We start from the raw sequence: 25,190 nt of genomic DNA on the forward strand, positions 1-25,190 counted from the left end.
AGGAAACATTAAACTATAACTTGAAGCCAAAGGCGACCAAATTTTAATGACTTTAGTATGATTGTTGCTCGCATTTCTGAAAAATACTCGAAAAGTGCACTTTTTTCATTCAAGCACCGCGCGCGAGTTGTAAACCATTTTTGGGAATTTTTTGTTGTATGAAAACATTGTTCCTGACATCCTAATCTATCATTCTATGGGTGAGCACCGAAGATTTGACAACTTTTCATTTTTTGGGCGGCCTAGTGTACGTACACGAAAATAAAGTGAGGTTAAATTTTGTCAGCCAGCAAAACCAAATGGTGCGCTAGTGTGCGTACGCGAAACGTCATAAAGCTCTATTAGCAGACATTTGAACTACAAGTTGTCAAGGGAAATAGCGACCAATATGTTTCCTTTGACAAACTAAAGTCCCATCAACTGGGGCAAATCGGGAAACATGGGGCGAATTGGGACAGCAGGTTTAATCATGTAGGAGCACAATATTTTGATTTTTCTGGTTGGTTCCAGTTAGAACAGACTCAACCCAACAAAATGTGTACATCCATTTCCAAATTTAAAACCATTAAATGCTCTAAACCCTGCTATCCCTATTCAGACTGTAGTCCCAATTCACCCCAGATGACGGTTTGTTAAAAAAAAAGTATTTACACCCCTTGGACACTATGCACATTTTGTGATGAAACATGTAAACAATTTGACAGTTTGACAGCAACCTAGTACAGAGTGTACTACGTTTTGTTCAGAAACTCATGCCAAACATTTTGCTACAAAAAGCTCATGAGACGATTATTTCTATAAAAAGTGATATAACAAATACTATCACAAAAATCAAAAAAGGTGCAAAAAAGTTTATACACCTTTCGAAAAAATAACATAAATAAAGTTGTTTGTTGACAAATCACCATAAATCCAGTCTCTCAACTCCAAATAGGCATCATTGACTGATAAAAAAAATGGATTGAATATAAAGTTTACTAACTACTTAGTATAAAACTTATCTAAACTTAATTTTGCAAACTTTAAATTTAACTAAATGTCAATATATTACCATAGAATTGCTAAATAAACATTTTGGAGTGGGTATAACATCGTTTTGGGGGTCTTTGTATCGTTATAATAGATGTTTCGTTGGACTTTCGTTCCAACCCGGAATTACGTCGTCGGAAAATACGCTGGCATCCGAACCGAACCACGATTCACAAGTTAACCTATGTGGCCTCGGGGCATGACATTTTCGATCTTTTGATACCCAAACATCTAAGGTTTCTTTAAAACCCATGTTACCTGGGTAAAAACGTTATATAATCCACCCTTAGGTGGTTGGTGCCTTCCTCACATTTAGAGGGATAATGCTATCCAAAAAGATACAAAAGGGTGGAACTTTCAGTGTTGATCAACTTGATTCATTGTTCATACCATCAGATTGGGTAGTCAGATCTTCATAATTCAGGGCACTTATGTGCTTATAACTTTTGATAGGGTTGTCAGATCTTCAACCTATTTAGCTCGTTGAGAAGATTTTCTAATTACCTATTCAACGACAGGTCGCATATATCCGGACGACGTTCTCATCCAAATATCTGAGATCCGGCCTCCAAAAAGTGCATAAATAACACTGAAGTGCTTATAACTTTTGATATGGTTGTCATAACTGCAATCTATTGAACTCATTGGAAAGGTCTTTTGATTACCTATCTAACGACAAGTCGCATGATAGATCCAGACAACGTTTTCATCGAAATATATGAGATCCGGCCTCTAAAAAGTTTATTAATAACACTTAAGTGCTTACATCTTATGATACGGTCGTCGGATCTTCAGTCTCTGAACACGTTGAAAAGGTCTTTTGAATACCTTTCTAAAAATGTATAATATGACGGGGTTTCTTACAAAAACCTCCCTTTTTACAATCTTTCGGACTTTTGTTAAAATCGTTTTTTAGCATAACTTTTGAAGTACTTAACTAAACTTTATAATTTCCAAAGCGACTTATGGGACCCTAAGACGGATCGAATGAGACCAAAACGGCCAGCCAGTGCCGAGATAATCCAGTGCAATTTTTTTTATCAACATCCCACCACACACACAGACATTTGCTCAGAATTTGATTCTGAGTCGATATGTATACATGAAAGTGGGTCTAGGAGGTCAAATTACGAATTTCGTTTTTCGAGTGATTTTATAGCCTTTCCTCAGTAAGGCGAGGAAGGCAAAACATTGTTTGAGCAACCTGCCAAAAATGTATGGACTTTTGTAATTTATTTTAACTCAGGTATTTAAAAACACCTTTTTTATTATTCGTGTAGGAAAAAAAATACAAATTCAAAATGTAAACATCGAAAAGTTGGCGTTTTTTCTGGACTAATTCGGAGCGAGCGTTTCTCACGTCCACGCCTGACCAATAGAATCGTTGCCAGCTTCCAAACACGAATCATGGTAGCTGCATAAATGCATAAATAACACTTAAGATTCTGTCTAATTTTCTAGCCGTATGCATGCCGGAAGATAGTACAGTGTGGAAACACGTGAGACATTTCCGAGGCGTCTTGGACATGAAAGAGGTCAAAATGGTTGTCGAACAGACCGGATCCGCACTACAAAGTTTCTAGGCCTTTTGGTGCTGATTCATGAAGATGACCAGAAGTTGAAGGACACGTTGTCCGGAACTCAAAATGGTTGTAGAACCGGCGTTTGTTGTAGCCTTCTGACGTACTTACTATTACTGCTACGTACAACCTCCGGGTCATGAGCCGTCTCCAGATGCGCTGCCACTGGAATCGGTACTGGGCTGCTACTCTCCAATCCCGCTGCGGAACTCCCACATTTTCCAGATCTTCCTCCACTTGGTTCAACCACCTTGCACGTTGCGCCCCCCTCCGCCGCATCGAGCAAAATCCTTTGTCTTATGCTCGATTGGTACCTCCATTTGACAGTTCTCGTGCTTCGGTTGGTACTTTTGGTTTGAGATGTTCGTTCTCTAATAAGCTCCAGGCTCTCTACTCATTACACCTTCAAGCCCAATGTTGAAACAGAGGCCGGAGATACCGTCGCCTTGTCGCAGTCCCTTGCGCGATTCGATCGGGTCGGTCATAGCACCCGAAATCTTCACGCTGCACCGTCCATCGTTGATTTCACCATTCTGATCAGCTTCCCGGGAAAACCGTTCTCGTGCATGATCTTGCATAGCTCTTCGCGATCGACCGAGTCGTACGCTGCTTTGAAATCGATGAACAGGGTTTGCGTCGGGATCTGGTACTAGCGACATTTTTGGAGAATAGTGATAGCTCTATAGTTCTTACATTCCAACTTGTCCCCCTTCTTGTAGATCGGGCATATTACTCCATCTTTCCACTCTTCCGGTAGCTGTTCTGTGTCCCAGACCTTGACTATCAGCCAGTGCAGACAGGCCGCCAGCTTGTCCGGGCCCTACTTGATGAGTTCAGCACCTTCCCATTACCCGCTGCTTTGTTGTTCTTCAGCTTCTTGATGGCATCCTTAACTTCCCTCATCGTGGGTGCTGGCTCGTCCTCGCCGTCCACCATACCGCTGACGTCGCTTCCCCGTCGCCCTGGTTCTTCCACCTTTCGATCACCTCGCGCTCGTCCGTCAAGATGCCTCCATCCTTATCCCGGCACATTTCGGCTCGCGGCATGAAACCTTTCCGGGATTGACTAAGTTTCTTATAGAACTTACCCGTTTCATTAGAGCGATACCGCTGTTCCATGTTCGCAACTGTTTGTACGACTCCTTGTTCCCACGGGTATTGTGCAGCAGCCACCTGTCCCGCACTGCTTTCTTATCGAATTCTACTGCTGCTCTTCGTAGTGGCTCTGCTGGTTGCGTAAGGGTTGTGAGTGATATTCTGTGAAGTTTCCTTTTCTTCTTGTTGATGATTGCTTGGATAGTTGTTCTGCTGTAACCGTTGATTTCCGCTGTTTAAATTTTTTTTAAATTTATATTTATTCAGATTTTCTCTTCCATGTACATTCATTCAGTTAAAATATTATTGAGTGTCCAATCACAATCGATGACTTTTCACCTCAATTTTAAATACTTGCAACTTTCATTTATTCATGAAATATTGTAGCTTTCGCTATTCAGTGATTTCAAATGTAGGAGGTCCTACATGTACAAAAGGGAAAAGGGAAACCTTAAAAACTAACTTATAAACAATATAAAGAGCGGATCAATGCAGCTGAAGACTGCAATGATTTTTGTCAAAATGCACCAATTATCTTATTGGACATAACATCCGAAGTGTCAACTTCGGCTAATTGATGAAGTTCACGGGTGCTGAACCAGGGAGGAAGTTTCAGAATCATTTTCAGAATTTTGTTCTGAATCCTCTTCCTGTTTAAGTGGTATACGCACTTCGGAAGGAACCGGTCAAGAAAAAAATCAAATGGGCAGCAGCGGCAGCTAAAGCAAGCCAGAGAGGGTGAAGAAAAGCCCCAAGAAATCGCTCCCTCTCCTTTGTTCTGCTGTTCGTAAAGCCATTTCTTGACCCCTTTCCTTCCGATCAGCGTACTAGCCTTTAAGCAACAGCTTGTCCAGTTCGGCATAGCATAAAGCATGGCAGGTCTGAAAATTTGTTTATAAATTAACAGTTTATTCTTGAGACAAAGTCTAGAATTCCTGTTTATAAGTGGATACAAACATTTAATATCATTGTTATTCGAGCATTCGTTGGAGAATGTTGTCTTATTCAACATGACTCGTCGCGTCCCGGCGGAAAACGCCGGCAATATCGCCCTACCTGCGGCTCAAGCAGGCAAAAAAGTGAGGATTTCCAAAAGGAAGGTTAATGCTTCAACTGATGGCCAAAAACCGGGGATTTCCAAAAGGAAGGTGCTTTTGGAAGTGACATCGAACAGCAGAAAGACCAAAAAGATTGACGGTACTGTACCGATAAATGAGGAGGAGGAGAACACTTCGTCGCACGAGGAAGAACAACAACTTTTTGTTTGCATAGAAATGAAAGAAAAAAAACGTTATCAAAAATGGTTTTTAATCGTGTTTCTTACCGTTGTTCATAAAAATTGACAAAAGGCTTTACTACCCAATTTACAACATTTAATCAACAGCATACCCGAAAAAGCTGATTGTTTGGTAAAAATTAGAAAGAAAATAACTGTTAGTCATGGAAAAGGCTTTAGCGAAAATGATGATTAGGGGATATGAAAATTCGTGAAAATTAAGTTTAAATAAACGGCAATTGGCTTAAGTGTCCCTTCGGGGAAATGACATTCGGGAAAATGGCCGATTAGGGGAAATGGCATTCGGGGATATAGCCGATTAGGGGAAATGATATTCGGGGAAATGGCATTCGGGGATGTGGCTGATTAGGGGAAGTGGTATTAGGGGATGTGGTCAATTAGGGGGAATTATTTTCGGGGAAATGGCATTCGGGGAAATGTCATTCGGGGATATGAGCTAGACCCCTTAAACTTCATTATACAACGGTTCAAACTTAAACGTGTTTTTATTTTGAGAAGCTCTTCTAGAGCTCCTTTAACTTTCTGTCTCTTGAGCGCCTTTTCTTTGATGAAAAAATAAATTTAGCAATAAGTATGAATTTTTAAAAACACTTCGGTAGAAATATTCATACAATAGATTTTGGCGCCCCTAATTTTTTATATATAAATTATAAGCCAAATTATCTAGTTATTTGTAATTCTATTTTATAATTCAGCGGCCTTTCTTTTTCAAATATCTAATGAGGATGTTATAGCTGACATGAAAATTTTGTACAATCATCGATTTCGGCGCCCCCCAGGGGCTGGCGCCCTAGGCGGTAGCCAACCGCGCCAACCCCTACACGCAGAAAAATAAGGCATATTTGAATCAAAAAAACATTTGTTGACGGGACCGTGGTGTAGGGGTAAGCGTGATTGCCTCTCACCCAGTCGGCCTGGGTTCGATCCCAGACGGTCCCGGTGGCATTTTTCGAGACGAGATTTGTCTGATCACGCCTTCCGTCGGAAGGGAAGTAAATGTTGGCCCAGGACTAACCTAAAGGTTAGGTCGTTAGCTCAGTCCAGGTGTAGGAGTCGTCTCCCTGGGTCCTGCCTCGGTGGAGTCGCTGGTAGGCAGTTGGACTAACAATCCAAAGGTCGTCAGTTCGAATCCCGGGGTGGATGGAAGCTAGGGTGTAAAAAGAGGTTTGCAATTGCCTCAACAATCAAGCCTTCGGACACTTAGTTTCGAGTAGGAATCTCGCAATCGAGAACGCCAAGGCAATGCTGTAGAGCGAATAATTTGATTTTTTTTTTATTTGAAAATCAATATTTTTGGTGAATCAACGCTAAACGTCAAAGCAACTTTTTCAAAACAACAAAAGATTTTTGTGTAATTGAGAAAATCAAGGTTTGTTTCAACTCAAAATCGGCGTTGATTACATTCAACAAAATTTTTGTTGAAACAAGCCTCGTACAGGCTGATTCTACAAAACATTTGCGTGTAGGTACGGCGCTGATTCCAACTCTCTTAGATGCATTCGAAAGGTCTTTTCAAGCACTTCAAAATGTTCATAACACCATCACCTCAATCTAATGTGAAATTTCCCGAGAATTTTGAATATGTCAAAATTGAAACCAAAAAGTGCCGTCTTGTTGGCCTACAGAGCAATAGTTAACGCTACAGAGCAATAGTCTAACTTTTTAAACTTTTCAAAATTTTATGAAAAGTTCTTCTTGAGGTACTTTGAACACTTCTCTACCACAGTCAGTATGATTCTAAACCATTCCGTAAGTATTTTAATTGTATTCCTTCATTTTGAGGAAAAATCGCGAACCCATCAAAGTCACCCCAGCTATCAAAGTCATCACGTTTCACGGTACGTCCTATATACCCCTTAACTACTTTCAAGTATATAGGCCGATTCCTTTTCATCGCATTGCTAATTACTCATCAGGATCAACTCGGATCTTCTTGCACCCTTCGACAAAGTTGTAGGAAATTAAATTTCCTACAAGAATCTCACACTTAAACAAATGGGCGAGACCTGCGCCACCTCCTGCCAAAATTCTGAAGCGATGTTTTCCCCATGTATTTTTTCGATTTTTCCCATCTAAACTTCAACGATAAAAAGCGACCTCTGAACCTTAACCAATTTGGCTCAACATTGGCACAGTTACTTATTATTGTTGAATGGGGTATTGGAGATAAGGGGAAGAAGAAGGGGAGGGAAGGGGAACATAAGATGGGGGAGAGAGGTATATAAGATGGAAAAAATTTTGGGGGAGAGGGAGGGAGGTGGGGAGAGGAGTTTGTTTAGGAGGGGGGTTTGAGATTAGAGTGGGGGGAAGGGAAAGGGAGAGGAGAGGAAGGGTAGAAAGGGGATAGAAGTATTTTGAAGATGGTGGGAAAATTTGGGTAGGGGAGGGGGGGTTTTGGGGTAGGGGAATAGGGTAGAGAGGGGAAGAAAGAGAAGGAAAGGGGATAGGTTTTGGTGGGGTTGAGGGGGGTTTGGGAGGGATATATTTTGTATTTTGGGAGGGTTTTGTGGGAATGAATTGTAATTGATAAAGGGGGTTAGTGGATTAGGAATAGTTAGAATGGGGGGAAGAGGGGTATAGTTGAGGGGGGTAGGTGAGGTGGTTGTTGGCACACGATAGGTGATTAAGTGGGTGGAAGGGGTAAAGGGTTGGTAAGGTTGGAGGAGGTGGATTAGGTGTGAGGGGGTGGGGTATGGAATAATGAGGAGGATGTGGTTTGATTGGGGGGATAGAGGGGGTATGAGGAGGGGGAGAATTTGAAATAATAGTTAGGGAGTGAGAGAAGAAGGGGGAGAGGAGGTTTTTGTGGAGGGGGTGGGGATTAAAATGGAATAATTTGATTAGGTATTATGGAGTATTTGGATAGGGATTTGGGTGTAAATATTATTTTGATAGTAAGGGGATTTGGGGGTAAATTTATTTGATGGGGGGGGGGGGGGGGGTGGGATTTGGGAAATGGGATTAGGGTGTTTTTGAAGTTTTTTATAGGGTTGGGGGGGGAGGTGGATTTGGAGTGATGTGAAGGGGGGTTGGAATGAAATTGTGGGGAGGTTTTGGATGTGAGTTTTTGGGTGGGGAGGGTAAGGGGGGGAGGGGGGGAGGGGGATGATTTATGAGAAAAGTATGGGTTGGGGATGGTATATGGGGATGGGGGGGGGGGTATATGGGATGGGTAGGGGGTGGTTAATGTGTTATATAGGAGGGGTAATTTGTTGTGGTTTTGTAGGTGGAGGTGGGGGGGGGGTTAGGTTGTGATTGTGGGGAGGAAGAGATAAAGTGGTTTTGGGGAGATATGGAGAATGGGAGGAGTAAGGGAGGGGGGATGAGGAGAGTGGGAGGGGTGGGGAGGGAAGGGGGTAAGGAGTTGTAGTTAGGAAGGGAGAGGGGGTAGAGGGGGGGGTTTAAAGGGTGAGATGGGAGAGTGGGGATGAAGAAAGAGGAGGTAGTTGGGAGGGGTAGGGGGAAGGGGGGGTGGGAAGAGAGTAGTGGTATGGGAGAGAGGGTTTGGGGGGGGATTGGGATTTGGAGGGTTTGTGTATAAGATTATGGGTAGGGGGGTGGGAGAGAAGGGAATGGGGGTTTTTAGTGGATAGGGGGGGGGGGAGGGGTTGATTGTTAATTTTAAAAGTTGGGGGGATTATGGGGGGGATGAGGTATAGGATTTGGGTTAGGAAGTTGAGAGGAGGTGTAATGTTTTGGTGGTTGGGAGGAAATTAAGGGGTAGGTGGGGAGGGTGGAAGGTTGAGGTTGGGGAAGGGGGAGGGATGTTATGAGAGGATGAGGGATAAGAGTGGGGTTTGATTTAGGAAGGAGGTGAGTATGGGTGGCATAAGATGTTGTAATAGTAAGGGTTGGGTGGGGTAGAGGAGGTGGGAAAGTGATTTGTGATATGAGGGAGTAGGTATTGTTGGGTGTGAATGTTGGGGATGAGGGGGGGTTATGGGGGGATGATAGGATGTTTTTTGGGTATTAGATGGAATTTTGGTTGGTAGTGAAGTAAGGGTAATATTAATGAGAGGAGGGTTTTAGGGAATTATTGTAGTATGGTGGGGATATTGGGTGAGCTGTTCGGTAGTGAGTGACAGTAAAGTGATCACCACGGGTGGACGCCACGGAGGGCTCTACTACCTACGCCAAGCGGAGGAGGAATCGATGGTAGCCGCCGAACGTCGGCACAAAGTAGACTGTCAGCACCAGTGGCACCGACGACTCGGTCATCGCGACTGGGCAGCGGCGGAGAAGCTGGTCAAGGATGAGCTGGCCACGGGGATGAAGGTAACGGACTGCGGTCTGAGACTGGAGTGTGAGTGCTGTATGGAGGGGAAGTCTGCTCGGCTTCCGTTTCCACCGGTCATCGAACGGAAGTCGTCAAAGGTGCTGGACATCGTCCACACCGACCTGTGGGGACCGATAAAAACCGTTACGCCAAGCGGTAATCGGTACGTGATGACGATGATTGACGACTACAGCCGCTTCACAGTCATCTACCTCCTGAAGCAGAAGTCGGAGGCGGCCGATCGGATCAAAGAGTACGTCCGTTGGGTGGAGAACCTGTTTGGCCGCAAGCCGCGGGTGGTGAGGTCGGATGGAGGGGGAAAGTACGACAACCGTGAACTCCGCACCTACTACAAGGCGGAAGGGATCAAGCCTCTGTTTACCACCGCGCATTCCCCGCAGTCGAACGGCGTCGCTGAACGAAAGAACAGATTGAAACTATTTAGGACTTACCCACATTAGTTTTTGCCAACGGTTAGCTAGTCACAGCACAGACTCACGGTAATCGCAGGGTCGGCTGCGCTAGTCGCCAACGAGGAGATACGCGAACTTAACTTTGGGAACTTCACTTTTCTTGAGTTACGGGTTGAATGAAAACTCCTTTTTTGGGAGACGGAAAGGGAAATTTATTTAAAGAATTTAAGTCGGTTCAAAAGTGTATATTTGTGAGTGTATGTGTGTGTGGGGGACTCTGTACGTACCGCTGCCTTTCCGCTGACGACGACGATCTGCTACTCAGCCAGTCCGCTGGCCGCGAGCGCTCGCGTTCGTTGCTGAAGCACCGGTGCTGGTTCTCGACGTGGTGGGGGTGGATGGTAGGTAGAGCACGGCTTAGGGACCAGGCCTTCCCTCCTTGACTGGATCGGCCGATCGGGGACCTGCCCACGTTGACCAAACCGAGAGGGGGGAATTTACGCTCCTTTGGAATGAGAGCCACGAGGGCCCGAGCGTGCTCCTTGGAAATTATGGTCCACGGACCAGAGCAACTGATGATCTTTGAGGATTAGACGCAGTAAGCCGGCTCCTCCGCACTTACGCAAACTGGGCCGAAGAGCGAGCGATCTGGCGGTCAAGCGGCGTGCTTAACTCGCAAAATGGCGTTCACGCCAAAGGACAAAAGGTCCTGGAGGACAATGGGGAAAAGTGATTAATTTTTTTAGCCGTACAGTCATCCCACATATTCGGAACAGTTTACAGATCGGCCAATGTTCAACAAATTATAGAAAATCGATAATTGAACATAATGATTTGCTTTTACCTTCATGGGAAAGCATTTCTTGCGATCTTTCGATTGATGTATAGACCGGCTGTACATTGTTACGTTTTATATCAAGTTTTTAAAGAAAAACATTGACCCTTGAAATCCACAACTTCGGAACACTTTTTTCTTACGATGTAAACAAACTTTTTTTTCTCTCCAGGAGTACATATTTTTTACAAAATAATGACTTCACACACTGAGATCAACAAAACTCATGCTTAGTAATGTTTTATGAATGGTCTGATAACTTTTTTTGTGAAAATATCAGTAAAATTCAGGTGTTCCACAATTGTGGGAGGCACAATAACATCCCACAATCATGGAACAGGCCATTTGGAGGCAGTGTTTTGCTGCTCCCAATAAAATAGTCTTGATATTAAGTTTTTTGTTCAAAAAGTACTACTTTTACTAGTGAAATAGCAAGGCAATGTCCAAATAAAGGTCCTAAAAATAGTAGGGTCGACAGAAAAGTTGCATTTTGCATCCTATTGACAAATTTCCACAAAAGTGTTCCGAATTTGTGGGTGTTCCGAATATGTGGGGTGACTGTACTACTAGATAGGGTAGTTTAGCTTAAGTCGTCCTTCCGCATAGCCGAATACGGGGTTTAGAACATACCTGAACGACTGGAGGTGCACTCGCACAAATTTCCACCACTTTCACTTCTAGTCCTTCGCTCTACTTTTTATAACGGTATAGATCGCTCACTTGCCTGGGAGAATGTGACCGTTGGCGGTCTAATTCTCGTCCCTTCAAGCCTTTTGGTCGGTGATACGACATTACGTCACGTGACACCCATCACTTTTGGGCGTTGTCTACCACCCCCTTTGCGATGTTTTAAGACGAAGACAATACTGTCGCTGGTTGTTGGTTTGTCCCACCGTTTGTGTGTTGTTATAGTGTGTTAACAAGTTGTGTTTTTTTTTATTAATTTCCCCTTTTTACTAACCCTAATAACTAAATTACATTTATTTATTTACTCCCTAATTCCCTACTAACCCCATAGCTAAGAATCGTGAACGTTCGCATTTATTTTTGGTTTATTGATGTTGAAGAATGAAGGACTTGTAACGAGTGGTTACAAGATCGTTGACGGAAATGGCCACCTGCATGCTGAACGACGCAGTGCTGGACATGCGGTTCTGGGGCGAGGCCATGATCACGGCCGCGTACCTGCAGAACAGAACGTCGTCCAGATCGATCCAAGGCACTCCTTATGAGCTCTGGTGGGGACGAAAGCCCGACTTGAAACATCTTCGGGTGTTCGGCAGCGAAGCGTACGTTCATGTCCCGGGTGTCAATCGTGGCAAGCTGGACAGTAAGGCAAGAAAGCTGGTGTTCGTCGGGTACGCATTCGAGCAAAAAACGTATCGTTTCGTCGACGTGGAGACGGACAAGATCACCGTTAGCCGTGATGCCAGATTCCTCGAGCTGGGCAACGGCACGTCAACGATGGAGTGGTCAACGGACAACCCAGATGAGGAGATTCAACTGAAGCCGTTCGTCGTCAAGAAGGAGGAGCTCAAAGAGGAGGACACCGTCGAAGAGGACACGGCTGGTGACGATGTCGCTGGCGGCCAGATCAGCGAAAGTGACGACGAAGAGTTCCAAGAGGCAGAAAGCACCCCAAACGCAAGCCCTCGTCGGTCGACAAGATCGAAACTTGGTACTCGGCCGCGTTACCTGGACGACTTCGAGCTGGAAAACGCAGTCGGGATCGCGGCGTGCGCTGTGGAGGAACCCGTCGATCACAAGGAAGCGCTGAAGGAGCCCGTTTGGCGGACGGCGATGCTGGACGAACTTGAGTCGCACCAGCAAAACGGAACGTGGAAGCTGGTTCAGCTACCGGAAGGACGGAAAGCGATCGGGTCGAAGTGGATCTACAAAGTGAAGCGAGACGAGAACAACCAGATCGTGAAGCTCAAAGCCAGACTTGTCGCGCAGGGCTATGCGCAGCAATCTGGAGTGGACGTGGAGGACGTGTTCGCACCTGTCACACGTCAAGCAACCTACCGAACGTTCCTCACGGTGGCGCTGAAGCATGGAATGACCGTGCGACATCTGGACATAAAGACCGCCTATCTTTATGAGTCGCTCGAAGAAGAAGTGTACATGCGCCAACCACCGGAACCAAGAACCCGGGAAGGAGCAGCTCGTGTGCCGGCTTCAACGCAGTATCTACGGATTGCGGCAGTCGGCTCGCTGCTGGAACAAGCGCTTGATGGAGTACTCGTGAAGCTTGGCTTCGAGGCGGCCGCAACAGATCCCTGCTTGTATGTCAACCATCGCGGACAAGCCAAGGTGTTGCTGATGGTGTACGTCGATGATCTTTTGATCGCCTCGACGGACGAACGGAAGATGGCGGAGACTTGTACTGGACTGAAAGCGGAGTTCGAGCTGACTGATCTCGGCGAGATTCGTCATTTCCTTGGAGTCGGGGTAAAGCGCGAAGCCGACGTGTACAAGCTGAGTCTGAAGAACTACACCAACAAGCTGCTCAAGGAATTCGGCATGGAACAGTGCAAGGCTGCCGAGACGCCGATGGTTCCGGCCTACCTGAAGGTGGAGGAAGCTGGAGAAGAATTCATGGATTCGACGAAGTATCGTAGCCTCGTCGGAGGTCTGCTCTACTTGGCCATTGTTGCCAGACCGGATATTGCTGCTGCGGCGGCGATTCTCGGCCGGCGATTCAGCGCACCCCGCGAGTGCGACTGGACTGCCGCGAAGCGAGTGCTACGATATTTGCAAGGTACTCAGGACTATCGACTACAACTCGGCAGGGACAAGAACCAGGACCTTGTCGGTTTCTCTGACGCAGACTGGGCCGGAGACGCCGAGAGCCGTCGATCGACGTCCGGGATGTTGTTCCAGTACGGAGGAGGAAGCATCACGTGGGCGAGCCGTCGCCAACCTTGCGTGACGCTTTCATCGATGGAGAGTGAGTATGTCGCCCTCTGCGAGTCGTGCCAAGAAGCGGTGTGGCTCAGACAACTTCTCCGTGACTTCGGAGAGCAACAAGACAATCCGACGGTCATCAACGAAGACAACCAAGGCTGCTTGGCGTTTGTGCGTTCCGAACGAACGAGCCGACGATCCAAGCACATCGACACGAAGCAGAATGACAGTAATTAACTATTCTGGGGTTAAATATAAGAGACGAGCACATAGAGTCCCTTAGGAAGATTGCTCCATAGGGCGACACACGTATCTACCCGGAGATTTCTTACACAAAGACAAACATTTCATACTCACGTGAACCACACTAATTTTCAACCAAAGACTAATATTTAGGATTTTAAATAAATAGGACAAACACAGCTTGATTGAGACCATATTTTAACTTTTTATTTAGATTTTAAGACTTTCAGTAATTTTAAGAGCTTTTAGGGGTAATAAATTAAGGGAAAGACTGGGGGATTTGTTTTAATGTGTATTTGTGTACGTTACTTGCATGCATGCGTTTTATCGTTGGGATTTGTACGAAAGCGACCGGAGGGACCTAACTCGGTTAGGAATTTTTAACGTGTTGTGGTGTCCTTCTAACCGTCCGTGGTGCCGTCACACTCCGATCCGTACTACTTTAGGCTTATTGGCAGGGTTGCCACAAATACAGATTTATCTGTATTTTACAGATTTTTGAGGTGATTAGGTCATACAGAATCTGTATATACAGAAATACAGATTTTAAGGAAAACATACAGATATACTGCCCATGATCGCATAAACTTCATTTTCATCGATTTCGAGTTAATGATGCAGTTTGGTTCAAAATTGTGTGTTCTTTCGAAAGAGCCTATAACATCCAGTACTTTGTTCTAGAAATCAGGAGGAAATCCAGTTTTTTCGCGAAAACTTAACACGTTGCCTTATGTATGGGAGAAACTTCAAATGCGTTTTTCTCAGCTTGCTGTTTTTGCATATGGGACATTTATGCGAACATGGGCAGTATACAGATTTTAACGAATGTTTAATTAAAATTAAATAATTTTCAATTTTGTTTAAATGGCTGAATGAGCCCAAACATTAAATTTTTGATTGTATGGCATTTTTACGCATTAAAAAACGATAAGGAATATTGCGCAATTCCCACTAACTTGGACTTCGCACTAAATTATTGCTACCGATCGCACTATTGCGACTTGTCAAATTGCCTTGGGATATTTAAATTTTCCGCAAAAACGATCAAAACGAGCCGAGGTTGCTCGTTCAATTTCACCTGTCAATCGCACTTTCAAAGTGCTAAAAGTTCTGTTCGGTGGAAACTGCGACTGGAATTGTAAATAAATAAAACGTGGTTGCCTACCCAAGTAACCATCCAGCACTAAAAGAAATCATTAATAGGCTGTAAACCAGCATTCAACAGCTAATCTGCTGTAAAACAGCTAATGTGAGAGCAAATCAGCTCTAAAGCAACTGCTCTAGCAATAGCTGAATTGCAGCTGATTTCGTGCAGGTACTAGCAACACTGTCATAATGTTTCTAAAAATACTGGCATCACGTCTGCCATTTTGAGTGAGTGTGAGAGAGAGTGAGCGAGAAGGAGAACAAAGCAAAACACAGCTCTCGCTCACTCGTTGAAAAATCAACATGGCAAGCAAGATCCGGACTGGAAAAAGCTGCAACTGAACACCTTTTTTTACAATTTTCGTAAGTATTACAAAACATAAATAGTTTTTCTCATTAATAAACAAACAATTATGTTTCAGGAATCAAAACCCACGTCATGGAATTCCAACATGACATTTGTGTCGAGGAAACACCAACCATTGGAATCGTTCGGACTTAGAAGACAGCGGACAGCGATCTAGGCGGACATTTCGCGATTGCAGTGCCACGGTTGCAGGTACGAATAGCGAGTATCATGTAGTGTTTTTTAGGTTCGTGAATAAACCATGTGATGCAATGTGATATGTAATAAAAAAAAATGTCTTCAAACCCAAATCCAATTGAGTTTTCATTTCCTCTCAACGAAATATATGTACTCTTGAAATCGTGGGGCAGAAATCTTTTACAAATTTCGAGTGTTTGGTTAGAGGATGCAACGGCAATTGTAGCTGTTCAAACACTCAAGTAGAACATTTCCCAAACAGGCGTGACGACCCGGGCGCAGGAACCATCAGTTAACATCGAAGACCACTTCTGATATCTGGCATCACATCCCCAACAAAGCAGATTCAATCAAATAAATTGGCTTCTCCGCTCGAACAGCTGAGTCGGTAAAGTGGTAAACAAACTAAAATTAGAGTTGAGAGAGAGTGTGAGAGAGCAATATTTTTGCCTCTCCCAACTTTGTTGACATTTTGCAGGGGTGGAACAGCCACAGTAGGGTCCCAGCTGGAAATCAGAAATATAAAGTCCAAACTTAGCTGCAAATCGGCTGCAAAAGCGCTTTTGGTGCTGGACAGTGATTTGTTTTAGTGCTGGATGGTTACTTGGGTAGCTTTTCAAACTCTTGTCGTCAAAAGTGCGAGAAAAAAGTGGGGGCTAAATCCAAGTTACAGTGCAAGAATCAATAACAATTTTTGAAAAATAAACATATGTTTATTTTTCAAAAATTGTTTGAAAATGTCAATACAGATTCCAAATACAGATTTTCGTCCCCTTATACAGATATACAGATTGTTGACCCTCAAAAATACAGAATTAAATGTGGTAACCCTGCTTATTGGTTTTAATTTGTTTGTGGCACTTCACCACAGAGTGACTTCACTGTTTCGTAACCAATTTTTAACGTGTAATTTAAATTAGGATTTTTCAATTACACTCGCGAACTTTCTTCCCGTGTCGTGTGGTGACGGACGATCAAGCGGGGCGATCACTGGCCTTCACCACTCCGGACCGAAAAAGCAAAAGAGGCCGACACCATCGTCTGCGCCCGTATTTATGCGCCGCCTAGCTGTTCCCTCCAGAACTGTTTCCTGTTTTGCCACACGGATCGGTGACAGCTCGATGACACTGACGTACGGGGTGATGATGGTGTTCGCAGGGGTGGGGATAACAAAATTCATATGGGTTGGTGTCTCAGATTCAAAAGGCCTTTTTCCCTAATATCGACTATTTAAATTATTTAATTGCATGCTAACATAAAGTAACAAATAGGTAATAAATAACAGATAACAAATAGATAAATAAATAATGTAATAAATAACAAAACTCCTAAATCTGAAAGACACCAACCTGGACGCTCAATAAACATGAAATATTATATGTTCAAAGTGTAAACACAGAACAACAAATACTGCACATTTAAACATTTACTGACAATATTTTCCAATCTTCCTTTTATCATGCTGGTTTGGTGTGGTTGGAGTATGATTTTATTGCAACCGATTTTCAAAAGGTTACAAGAAGTACATCCACGAGTTGTGCCTGAGGAAGGAGATCAAGCTGGAGTATTGCCCAACCGACCAGATGACTGCTGACGTGTTGACAAAACCGTTGGGGCCAAAGAAGCACCGGGAGTTCTGCTAACTACTCGGGCTCGAGCAGCATCAGTGAGAAGGATCACACTGAGGGGGAGTGTTGAAAGGAACAGTGTTCACCTTTATGCCTCCTCCTTGGCCTGCCGTTTCTGCACGAACCTTCTGTTGAGTTGCCTCGGCGTTTACACGTTCTCATTCCCGCCCAAAACTTTGTCGCGTGCGGTTCGATATTTTTACGCTGAATAAAACGTTCTTTTGTAAAAGTTAAACGCGAGTGTTTTTCCTTTCGCCGTTTCTCGTCATGTCGCGGTAATCCGCTGTGCACTCCGGACAAAAGTCCGTCAATTATTACCTAAAGAATCGAGCCAGGGGGTATCTCGTAAGATTTTCCAAAATTTGCATTTTTTTCTTGTCACCCTAACCTATCATGTATCAACCTTGACTTTATGAGTGAATAAGTGCCTTATAAGATACCATAACTTACCTCTTCTGGACATATTTCAAAAGCCATTTGCAGAATATTTTTGGCAGATTGTGATCTTTCTAATACAAAGCTATTGGTGCTATCATTGCTTTGCGCAGGAGGAGACCAAGAGTTATAGTTGTACTGTCCTCCCGATCCTCGGTGTCTATCCAACTCATCTTGTAGCCATTCCACTGCATGTGTCCATTGTCGGCGCAGTTGCATAGTATTGCGCAGCATATTCAAAGCAACTCGGCTTCGACTAAACAGTTGAACCAAACATTTAATGCATTGATAGGCTCTCTTTTGATAGTTCAACTTGTTACGCTGAATTATATCCAGTAAGCCTTCTCTGTCATCAGAAATGCCTGAAAGTACCAGAAATATGTGCATTGAAAAAGTTGGTAATAATAATAAGGCAAATAAACCACGTGGACACTTTTTTGAAATCTCAGACCACCCCCTCATGGAACATTTTCATATAAAACAAATATTTTTTGTATGGTTCGTGGACAATCGCTGACAATCGCTCACGTGAGTGCTCATTTGCCTGCTGAAGATAAAACTCCGACTTCTAGAGTTCCTTTTATGGTGAGTCAAATTTGAATGATTTCAAATGTCTACCTTACGAAACATTGCCGGCAAGGAATCGTCGAGGCAATAAAATTAGCGCACCGATTTCGAGTGTGTTTTTGTACTTTTCTCATTTGATGGAGTACACAGCAAAAAATATTAGTAATCCAGCTGCGTGAAAAGGCCTGGGTGAAACATAAATTTTGCACTATTTTCTGAAATTCTGTGTAATATTACACCTTGAAATATGTAACCCATCAATATGGGAAACCTACTTGACCGAAATATCAAGCTCATATATGCGTTTATACTTTCGATTCTTCATCGGCCTGATGGCCGAGCGGGCTAAGGCTCCAGTCCGTACTATTGGTGCTGGGTTTGAATCCCGTCGGTCGCAGTTTTTTTGTGTTTACAAAAATTGTACATGCATTGTGTAATATTAAGTGTCTTTTTTGACGAAGGTGATGTGCATGCTTTTGCATGCGATTTTATCGTCGGATTTTTTGCTGTGTATGTGAAAGTGGGACAAGATGACCATATGGGGCAAGAAGAACAATTATTCTCGTGTGTGTGTGTGTGTGTGTGTGTGTGTGTGTGTGTGTGTGTGTGTGTGTGTGTGTGTGTGTGTGTGTGTGTGTGTGTGTGTGTGTGTGTGTGTGTGTGTGTGTGTCCTTCAGCATAATCTCAGCAGTCTAGCGTGACAATTTTTTGTTCAATGAAGACTTCAGGCGTAACTTTTTTGGCGACATTCCCTTTTGTCAATATTTTCACCCCTTTGCAATACAAAACATTCAAATCGGATTTTTTGTCGATCCGGGTAAATCAACAAAATGCTCTCTTGTTATTTCTAGTTTCAGCTTACCGATTTGCGAGTTATTTTAGACAACTGATAAAGGTCTCTTGAGTTTATCCGGTGCCGGTGTGATCACCGAATGTTGTAGTTCCGGTGCACAAGAAAGGTGACAAAAGCAGCGTCAAAAATTACCGTGGAATCACCTCTCTCTCGGCTTGTTCGAAGGTTTTCGAAATTCTTGTCAATAATGTTCTGTTTGACTCTTGCAAAAACTACATTTCCACGGATCAGCATGGCTTCTACCCTAAACGCTCTGTTGTCACGAATCTTGCTCAATTCGTGTCACATTGTCTTCAGGAAATGGATGCTGGAGCTCAAGTCGACGCAGTGTACACAGACTTGAAGGCGGCGTTCGATCGGGTTGACCACGGAGTTTTGCTAAAACGACTGGAAAGACTCGGAGTCTCCGCCGGTCTCGTTCGTTGGCTGAAGTCTTACCTCACCAACCGGATTCTGCTAGTCAAGATTGGGAACTCTGAGTCAGACATGTTCATAAGTCTCTCTGGCGTTCCTCAAGGCAGTAATTTAGGTCCGTTACTGTTCATACTTTACGCCAACACCTGCTAGGCCACTTCGTCTACGCCAATATCTACACCCGAGCAGGGGTAAATAACACGGGAATACCAAATTTCGGTATTGCTTGGGCAAATAACAGGGACCAAAATGTGCACTTGGTTGCCCAGTAATAGATGGTAAAATACCATAAAATCAAAGAGTCTTGAAAATAGAGCGCGGACTCGGAACAAATTTCCATTTAATCCATGGTACCAACCAAAGGTACAACCGTAACGCCTTCGATGCGTTATGATTTTTTTGGCGTTATGGATACCCGTTACGAAAGTTTTTTTTCATCACAGCAAACCGCCCATTTTTTCAAGTTTGACCGTTTGACAGATTGGATAAAAAAACAAGAGCATTGTTTTGCATTCCAAGCTCCCGTTTTCGTGGGAATTACCAAATTATGCATTGGGAAGTGATTTTTGCATACAATCATTGGCAGTGACAATCAGTAGCAGAAAAATCGTCATCGAGGGGCCTGGTAGGGAAAAGCATATTAAACAACAAAATAAATAAGCTAACTTAAACGTTTGTTCCAGGTCGCCTTGCGTTGCAACACGTCGCGAGACAGATACGACACGGTGAAAAAGATCATCTTTACGGAAAGTCCAAAAGATACAGCTTGTGCTACCTTTCCAACGCCATCACTGACGATTCTTATCATTTCCGGTCGAATTGTCGCCGCAAATCTGCCGGGCGGCGAGGGTCATCCGGATGAACCAAATTTTTGGAGAAATAAATAACACGATACTCGATGATTACGTACTAATTGAAATTTTCAATTTAATTGTTGACTTTAAAATACAAAATAAAACAATGGAATCACCATCAAAAGAGTTTACGTGATAGTCAATTTTCTGCTGCTTGAGATGTAAAAGTTTCTGGAGATGAAGAATCCCCGGGAAGCATCAATCCGTTGTATTTACGCGACTAAATATTCTAATAAATAAAATTACGAGAACCTGTCGGTTGGAGCACAGGCCGTGTAGAGTCGTGGTGTTTATGATCACCTCCGAATACATTTCCTTGATTGGTTCCAAAGGTGGGTGGCTTCAGCTGTAGAGTTCTTCGCTGGGGGAAAGTGTGTACATACGTTAGAGTTAAGAGGTGTGTGGAACGTAGTTCTATAAGAGCCCGAAACAACAGAACGAAAGAGGATTTCTGGGATTGCCGGTAAGCGGATGGTCGAAGGATTGAACTGTCAGCGTCAGCACTACTACAGGCCGTTCTTGATGAGATTAAAAAAAAAAGAATTTTCGCTCCGCTTCGGTTCGGTCTTACTGGACATCGTGAATATTTTCCCTACCTGGGAAACAGGTCCACTCTCGGTTCGCCCGGATGCTGAGTCAACCGATCAACAAAGTTCGGAATACAACAATTCTCACTGGACGCAGCCGAGAAAAATAAGCTTTCCTATATGGTCAGTTAAAGGCGCGGCATTCGCCAACCAGGGTAGGTAAACCATCACCATCGCACTATCATTGATGCATATTTCGGTACGTTCCTCGTCTCTTAAAATTTCTCTTCTCTTTCGCAGCCGAGTGATGGTCGGCTTGCTATCGCGAATATCGAAAGCCCAACGAACCGATGAGAAATACCGTATCGCTGGCTCCGATGGAAGTATCGTTCCAACCGGAGAGACACGCACACGAAATTGCTGTATACATACACTGGAGCTCACGCACACAAATGAACTCATTTCTACAGGGCTTACGGGCGTGAGAATTTCACGATTGCTCTTTCTCTTGCTTTTTGAGTGAGGGGACTGGCCGTGTGAGAGATTTTTTTCCGTCTTACGCATCGGTTTGTTCGTTGCTCGCTATTTCATCGGCGTCGTTTTCGCTTCGCTCTCTTGATGCAGTTTTGGGAGAGCGCCGAAAATTTGATGATTTGAGCGAGGGACGATATTTAAAAGCCCTCGCCATCGGCGAGGAAACGAGAAAATACCATCCCTGTCGCCAACTAAATAACCGGACTACCTGAGACAGAAACTGGCCGCCACAACGTGCAAATACTCTCTCTGTGGCGTGTGTCTTACTATCAACTGTTTAGACATTTATTTTTTCCAAACAGAGAAAATTTTTGACATTTAGAAATGTCATAAAAAACGTAACGCCTAGACTCCACTGAACATAAAATGCTCAACCCATTTTTATTTTTGCTGGCTGCTGCGATGTGCATGTACCGCGTGTACCGCGTTACGGGGTCAAAAATTAATTGCCAGTGTACCCCTCTCATTTCCCTTCTCTCTGATAAAATCATACCAAAGTCTTGTATGTGGAAGACCACAACAATACCAAACCATGATATTCCAAGTTTGAAATTTCCGGTTTTCAATGAAAGCCTTCGCTTTGAGACATCATTTTAGCGCAAAATTAATTATTTTGTCAAAATTGGTCAAAATTTTCCCATAGTTTCAGAAGAATTTGATAAAATACTGAAATTCCAAAAGAATACCAAAATGTGGTGTTCGACCATTGACAAATTCTGCAATTTTGCAATATCAAAACAATACCTTAAATTGGTATGATACCACATTTTGCTCTTGCATAATCCTTAAGACAATTTTTAAAGGGTCCAGGAATACCAAAATTTGGTATTGATACCAGAGAAAGGTATTATTACGCATTACCCTTGTTATTTACCAGGGGCTAGCTGGGCGGCAGCCATCTTGGTGGTTAGGATAACTGCTGTCGCACGAGCATGAATACAACAACAAAAGAAAAATCAAAACAAACAACATTTAATTTGCCTTCGGTGTGACTGTTACGAATCTTGTTCTGAGCGATTTTAACCCGTTTAAAATCAAATTTATCAAAATGAAGTGCTATGTGCCGTCTTGCCAAACCGACTTCCACCACCTTCCGGAAGGAATTTCTAAACATAAGTTTCCTACCGATGAGGACCGGCAACTGGAGTGGGTTAGGGCGATTTCAACAGCCGAAAGCGTCGATTTGGATGCGAGCAAGATCGATTTCCGCCTGGAAAATGTTTGCTCAAAACATTTTGACCAAGCGTTCATTTATAAAGTTGGCCAGCGTAATTTGCTTTCTAAGAATGCTGTACCGTTTACGCCGTTCCGATCCGAAAGCTTGTAACCTGCCTGCTGCAGTTTACCATCGCAACAGTAGAATTCTGCGAATAATAAGAAGAATGCCCTAAGCCATCCCGATCAGGGCAAAATTTGATCTTTTGTCTTCTAGATTTTTTATAAAACCACTACTAAGTGTAGTGTTTTTATAAAACCACTACACTTACAACACAAACAATAAGCCAAGAACCATCATCATCATCATCGATCGCGGCTTCCCAGCAGCCGATCGATGCTGATTGCGCGTTTACTCTCGCGAGCGCGTAATCTCCAGCGAACTGCACGCACATTTGGAACACATGCACATGATATTGGGCAATTTAAAAATCGAAGGCCGATCATTGATTGATTACCCTAGCACGTGAGCACATTTAGCACAGACCTGTAATCATGTCTCATGTAAAACCACATTTACATACCGGATCAGCATAATCCATGCCAGCACCAAACCAATTTCCCGAGGGGGAAATCAAGCCGAGCAGTTTGAGCCACCCTAGCAACGCCCCGGTACTCACTCTCCAATCTCTTATCGGCCGACGTCAACCAGAGCCGTGAGAGATAACACGCGGCGCGATCGGCCAACCAATATAGCCGATCGTCGCCCGCAGATCATCATCAGTCACTGGTTCAGCATCAAAGAGACCGCCTCGATCGTCGACCCGTCAAGTGTTCCGCCAGACGATTGGCCAGCAGAAGTTTCGCTTATTGTGTTTTCTTGTGGTGAAAACCGTCTCACCAGTATAATTTCGCGGATTTTGTGGTTTTGAGACAGATTTGTAATTTTTGTTGTTTCGCCTAGGATAAGGATATCGGCGTGGAAAATTAACCGCACTGGAGTGCGAGGTGCCGCGGTACCGAAAATTGGTCGCGGTGGAGAGGTAGAGTGACGACCCTCCCTCGTGTCTTTAATTTGTGCTAATTGGTGTTTTTGTACCGTTTTCCGTGTCTAGTGAGGTGGCGTCTACTATCAGCATGGAAAGCATGGCCATGCTGGAGTAGTTGGATAACTTGAGATCGGTAAGATTCAGCTGTGAAACCGTCTCTAAAATAAGTCCCAAAATGTGCTTTTGTTCGTCGAATGTGTTCTAATTGTTCTGTCTGCCATTGTGCAGGCCTTCATTTCCTGTTTCACAATCTGAATTCCATCATGGCTGGAGCCGTGGTGTGGAGCAGTGCGCTGCTGTGCATTCCTGCCGACTGGACGGCGGGGCTAATGCACCGGATGGCCGGCGTTCTCGCCGGTGACCAAGCTGGGTTCTGCCCGGGCAGCAACGTTGTTCCAGATCGTCGAGGGATACACGGGGGTCACACACACACACAGGTTTACACCCGCAACTCTAGTTTTAAGGACGCTAACTAGGTTTAGTTCGCCAATATAGATGTAAGTACGCTAAAGTCCCCTCTTTTATTTCTGTGTAGGTTGAATTTATCCTTGTCTTGGGAGGGCTGGTTGATTATCTGGGATTCTGTTGGAATTCGACCCATTTTTATTGTTTCCTGTGTTCTTTTGCATCTGTGCAGGAAATGGTACTCCTGCTATTCAATAGTCCTTCATATTGTCTCATGCTCGCACTTTCCCCGGAAATGGGAGATGACAAGCTTTGTAGAAAATTGCATGACACATTTTCTAGTAGATCACATTTTGTATTTATAGCGCCTTTCTAACGGTATCCGACAATCTAAATGGACAAAGTTATGGCCAAGCATCTATGCAGCCAACCCACCAATCCGTTTTCGGCCTACCTAGAGGGGCAGGTCTGGTGAATGAACATCCGATCTCAACCCAATCAGCTACGCGTTCCTCAGCTGGTAGCTGTTGGCCTACCTATGGGCCAAGGGCAGGTAGCGCTTCACATGAACATAATTCATCATTATCCCGATCAGCATCGCGTATCTCAGCCGGTCGTAGTCGGTCTACCTGTAGGTTCCCGACAGGTAGCGCCACAGCAACGACAAGCTATAAACATCTACACTCAACCCGCTGTATTTCCATCGACCGTGGTCGTCTTGCCACGTCCAGGCCAAGTGACGACTCAGATGAACCCCCATTCTCAACCCATCCAGCATCGCGTGCTTCAACCCGCCGTCGTCGGCCAGCCTGCAGGTCCAATCCAGCAAGTGCCGCAGCATTACGGCGTCGTCGGCCAGCCTGCAGGTCCAATCCAGCGAGTGCCGCAGCATTACGGCATCGTCGGCCAGCCTGCAGGTCCAACCCAGCAAGTGCCCGTCGGATATTTTCTGATCAACGGAATATCAGCTGAAGCTAAAATGGACCTGGTCAACACAATGCTGATTGCGTTACACGATGCTGGTGTGACGATTAGAGCCTTAGTTTTCGACGGCACACAGGCAAACCTCAGCATGGCTCACTTGTTGGGCTGCAACTTGAAGATCGATTTCGAAAAACCGCTTGTGATCAAGTTCGAGCATCCATGCAGCGAGCACAGCGTGCACGTGCTGTTAGATGTGATGCACATGTTGAAACTCGTGCGCAACACGTGCTATGGCCGGAAGGTGATAAAAACCCCACGTGGCGAGGCCAAGTGGGAGTTTTTAGAGAAGCTGAACGAATTCCAGATTGAGAACGGTGCGAAACTTGGCAACAAACTGAGTAACAATCATATACACTTCAGCAACAACAAGATGAAAACGATATACGCCATACAAACGATCAGCAACGGGTGTGCACACGCA

At 44.3% G+C, this 25,190-nt stretch overlaps 1 protein-coding gene and 1 long non-coding RNA gene across 8 annotated transcripts in view; one reads left to right on the forward strand and one right to left on the reverse strand.

Annotated features, from left to right (window-relative positions):
* Nucleotides 1-25,190, reverse strand: part of LOC120424064 (probable ubiquitin carboxyl-terminal hydrolase FAF) — a 406,051-nt gene that overhangs the window by 14,318 nt on the left and 366,543 nt on the right. For 6 of the 7 annotated variants that reach the window (XM_039588085.2, XM_039588080.2, XM_039588081.2 and 3 more), the window contains one exon: nt 17,443-17,789. The exons of the other annotated variant lie outside the window; for it this stretch is intronic. In XM_039588085.2, coding sequence (XP_039444019.1) covers nt 17,443-17,789 — 347 coding nt within the window. The remainder of the gene's footprint in view (nt 1-17,442; nt 17,790-25,190) is intronic. 7 annotated transcript variants of the gene reach the window in all.
* Nucleotides 19,427-23,545, forward strand: LOC128093068 (uncharacterized). The gene is made up of 3 exons (XR_008212204.1): nt 19,427-19,886; nt 19,945-23,374; nt 23,447-23,545. It is a non-coding gene; the product is annotated as an uncharacterized LOC128093068 (long non-coding RNA).

This window comes from Culex pipiens, chromosome 2 (genome assembly GCF_016801865.2).
Source record: "Culex pipiens pallens isolate TS chromosome 2, TS_CPP_V2, whole genome shotgun sequence".
In the NCBI taxonomy this organism is placed as follows: Eukaryota; Metazoa; Arthropoda; class Insecta; order Diptera; family Culicidae; genus Culex; species Culex pipiens.